This window comes from Primulina tabacum, chromosome 12 (genome assembly GCF_025594145.1).
Source record: "Primulina tabacum isolate GXHZ01 chromosome 12, ASM2559414v2, whole genome shotgun sequence".
Lineage (NCBI taxonomy): Eukaryota > Viridiplantae > Streptophyta > Magnoliopsida > Lamiales > Gesneriaceae > Primulina > Primulina tabacum.
Window position 1 is genome coordinate 24,928,416 of NC_134561.1, and position 3,284 is coordinate 24,931,699.

The 3,284-nt window shown below is 32.7% G+C and overlaps 1 protein-coding gene across 4 annotated transcripts; it reads right to left on the reverse strand.

Annotated features, from left to right (window-relative positions):
- Positions 1-743: 743 nt before the first annotated feature.
- LOC142520896 (uncharacterized) lies at positions 744-2,880 on the reverse strand. 4 transcript variants are annotated; one of them, XR_012814024.1, is made up of 5 exons: positions 2,568-2,880; positions 2,201-2,466; positions 1,746-2,093; positions 1,596-1,659; positions 871-1,500 (listed from the first exon to the last, which is right to left on the reverse strand). XR_012814024.1 is itself a non-coding variant. In XM_075624056.1 (3 exons), the coding sequence occupies exons 1-3, from the start codon at positions 2,739-2,741 to the stop codon at positions 1,880-1,882; spliced, it is 654 nt and encodes a 217-aa protein (XP_075480171.1). In that variant the 5' UTR covers positions 2,742-2,880; the 3' UTR covers positions 1,672-1,879. The 4 variants fall into 4 exon arrangements, 1 of the variants encoding a protein (XP_075480171.1); XR_012814026.1 differs by lacking the exons at positions 871-1,500; positions 1,596-1,659 and adding an exon at positions 744-842 and having other exon boundaries at positions 2,568-2,855; XR_012814025.1 differs by lacking the exon at positions 1,596-1,659.
- Positions 2,881-3,284: the final 404 nt, after the last annotated feature.

Here is a 3,284-nt window from a genome sequence, read left to right on the forward strand (position 1 = left end):
TATCATGTATTATTAAAGGTTAATAAATACATTATATATTAATTATATGGGAGTTTAAATATAATGAAATTATTAGAGTCCTTGTGGAGAAGAACTCCTAATTAGATTAGGAGTCACTCTATATATACACCACTATGACTCATAATTAAAAAACCTAATTTTTTTCACACAAAAACTCCTCTCCCTTCCCTTGAAGCTCTCAACAACTTCACATGTTTTGAGGAAAGATATTCGGCCATGTGAATTGAAAGATTTGTTTTATGCAAGCTATTAATTGTTAATGGCTTAATTAAGCTTCAAATTAATTATTGATTAACAATCAATAATTTTCCATCAAGAAAAACACACGGCCACTTGCAAAATTTCAAGGAAAATTTTCGGTCACTTTTGTGTTCCTTCCACCGTCGTGACGCTGTCGCTGAACCGTCTCCGGATTTTGGAAATTCGGAGGTTACAGTCTTAAGGCATAAATCGTTTGGATTTTCTAGTGCAAACCAAGCGAGGAAGACAGTCTTTGATCGTGGACCTAATTAGACGATCAAAGGAAAGACGTTCGTAGTGAATTACAAGAAAGGCTATATCCGCCTCAAATCGATTAGTTTGGAGTCCAGCGTCTAAAACGCAAATGTATAATCCTAAACTCCCAATGAATGTTTTTAAACACACGATGCCCTAGAACAAAAATTTTTAAACTTCCGTTGCGTCTTGGGTGCGAGAATATGATGTCCCACCACATGATCCATTTAAGCACCTACATAAGAGTAGACGAATTCACTCCATTCACTTCTGACTTCATCATATTTAGATTGATTGTAATATTGGTTATTGATTGATCCTGCAAACTGAAATGTAAAAAGTACAACATGCATTAGACTAATAAGATCATTCATCAAAAAAAATGACAATATCCACAAATGAGAATGCATTATTCAGAGCCAGTTTCATGATATATTGCAGCTTAATTTTTAGGAGGTTCCACACTTCAAACTATACAGTATTTCTATATTCTGAAATCAACACACTGAAATCTATATATTAATTCTAGCTTCTAAAGGAAAATATTTGTAAAGTTTATAATAAGAAACTGATATCAACAAAAAAACAATTGGGCATATATCATACACACCACTATCACAAATAAAGATCAAATCATATGCATATAAACAACAAAACTAAACATATCATAAACAACAAAATAAAGGGAAAAACAATATATCAATTATCATAAAATGCATATTACCATATGCATATATATCCCAGCGGAAACAATTTATCCCAACCATAAATTCTAATAGCACAAATTCCAGAATTAATAATTATATAGATTTCATGTGCACATATCCCAATGGCAGCATTTTATCTCGATAATAAATCATAGCATATCATAAAGAAGAAACTTGTTATCTTCTCCAACTGTGGATTTTCAGATTCAACTATCTCTTTCATGTAGCTCATTACACAATATCCACATTCAACAGAACCACTTTGTTTTAGATTACCCTATGTATAATGAAATTGTAAAGTTAATGAAACAATCACAATCCAAATAATAAGAACTATCCAATCATTTCTTAATATATAGGCACAATTCATACCGTCAATTGTTTAAAAAACGTCCTTTGAGAAATACCCTTCGAGGCATTATACATTTTGACCCCACTACATTTTTAAAAGTAAAAAATTATCTTCTTTTTTTCCATATTTATAAGTGAATGCATTCAAAATCAATATAATATACTACTTACTTGATCACTATAGTTTTCCATGCATCGTCTCGGTTTCTGTTAGCCGTAGAGTCCAATAAATATATCATATTTTTATCTTCATTGATGATATTCAAGATCCAATGGTACCTGCAAAAATGAAAATATAGCATTGACTATGTAGTAGAAATCAATAAATAACTAAACTCCTGCCTAGTGTTGTATGGGATAAGGCAGATGCTGTCTCTACACACTGCTTCCAACTGGTCAGAAATATGTTGTGATAAGTCACAACCATCTTTGCCAATTGGGCATGTAGGTATGCTTCCGGGATCCACAAATGAAATATAATCAGCCCTGTCTTTTTCTCTCAAATATTTGTAGAGGTGACTGCACTCAAATATTACATAACTTGGTTATAAATGTTTCAGGGTATAGACAAGTTCCACATAAAATATTAAATATGCAAAAAACATAGTAAGTTAGACATAAAATACCCCATGTAAACCAAAATTTGTATGGCGCCTATCACTGTCATCTCCATAAAGCGAAAGATATCTTCTCTTTGCAATCGTATGATTTTAGGACGTCCAAACATAGCGCCCTCAAATTCTATGTATATGGTCTCAGATTCATTCATCAATCTTACAGCATGTGAGTAGATATACTTGCATGCCATGGGTAATGTTTTTGCAATATCCTTGAACTTGTAAAGCTGACCGGGAACATCCGAAGGAGCAAATAGTTGTGGTTTCCCCTTCTTCTACAATTTAGAATATTCATACAAGTATTCTAAATTAACCCATTGTAAAAGCAACATATATGACAATTGAAAACAAAAAATCAAGAGAAAACTTAAAGTACCTGTGTCGTTGGAAAAATTATAAACTCTGTAGGCCAAACAACAATGGCTCCAACTGCATCTTTGACGATTCTTGGTCCAGATTTAATTGGGATTGGAAGTTCTGCTTCTTCATCTAAGACAACATCAATAGATAACTTGAAGTTTTGTTCCCCAAGTGGAACATGGTAAATCATGATATTTGGACCTCCTTCTGATATTATTGTGCCATACGCCACCACGTTTTCACGTTGTTTTACAGTTAGGTGGCATTTTTTTCCCTTTTAAGAACAATAAGATATTTTTTATATAAATATATGATTGTGAAAAAAATAATTTGACATGAAATCAAGAAATATACAACCTTCATATTTAAATGTCTCATTCAAAAACTTCTTCCACATCATCTGACAGTTTTGGGTCTTTTATGTTTGAGAACTTGCTTGATGCTACAGTCTCGGAAGTTTGATCATTGATGACTTGTTAGAGTAGGTGCCCGTCGAGCCAAGTGTTGGCCGAGGGTTCATGATTAAACTCTATGTATAAACAGTCTTTATTTTAATAATATTTGAATTTATCGTTTTGGCACTTCTTTATCTGTATACCCATGCTAGTTGCATAGATAAAGCCCTTGAATATACAAATAGTAGAAAGAATATGAGATGCTCATGTGATGAGTATCATGAAACTCATATTTGTAATACTGTATATTCTAAACGGTTCCTAGTCGATTCAGCCGC

Bases quoted from the DNA above. Each gene is read 5' to 3' on its own strand.
- LOC142520896 (XM_075624056.1), bottom strand. From the start codon at position 2,741: ATGATTTACCATGTTCCACTTGGGGAACAAAACTTCAAGTTATCTATT. The intron at 2,467-2,567 runs GTACTTTAAGTT...TCTAAATTGTAG, and splicing joins TAATTTTTCCAACGACACAG to AAGAAGGGGAAACCACAACT. The intron at 2,094-2,200 runs GTATTTTATGTC...ATTTGAGTGCAG, and splicing joins CAAATTTTGGTTTACATGGG to TCACCTCTACAAATATTTGA.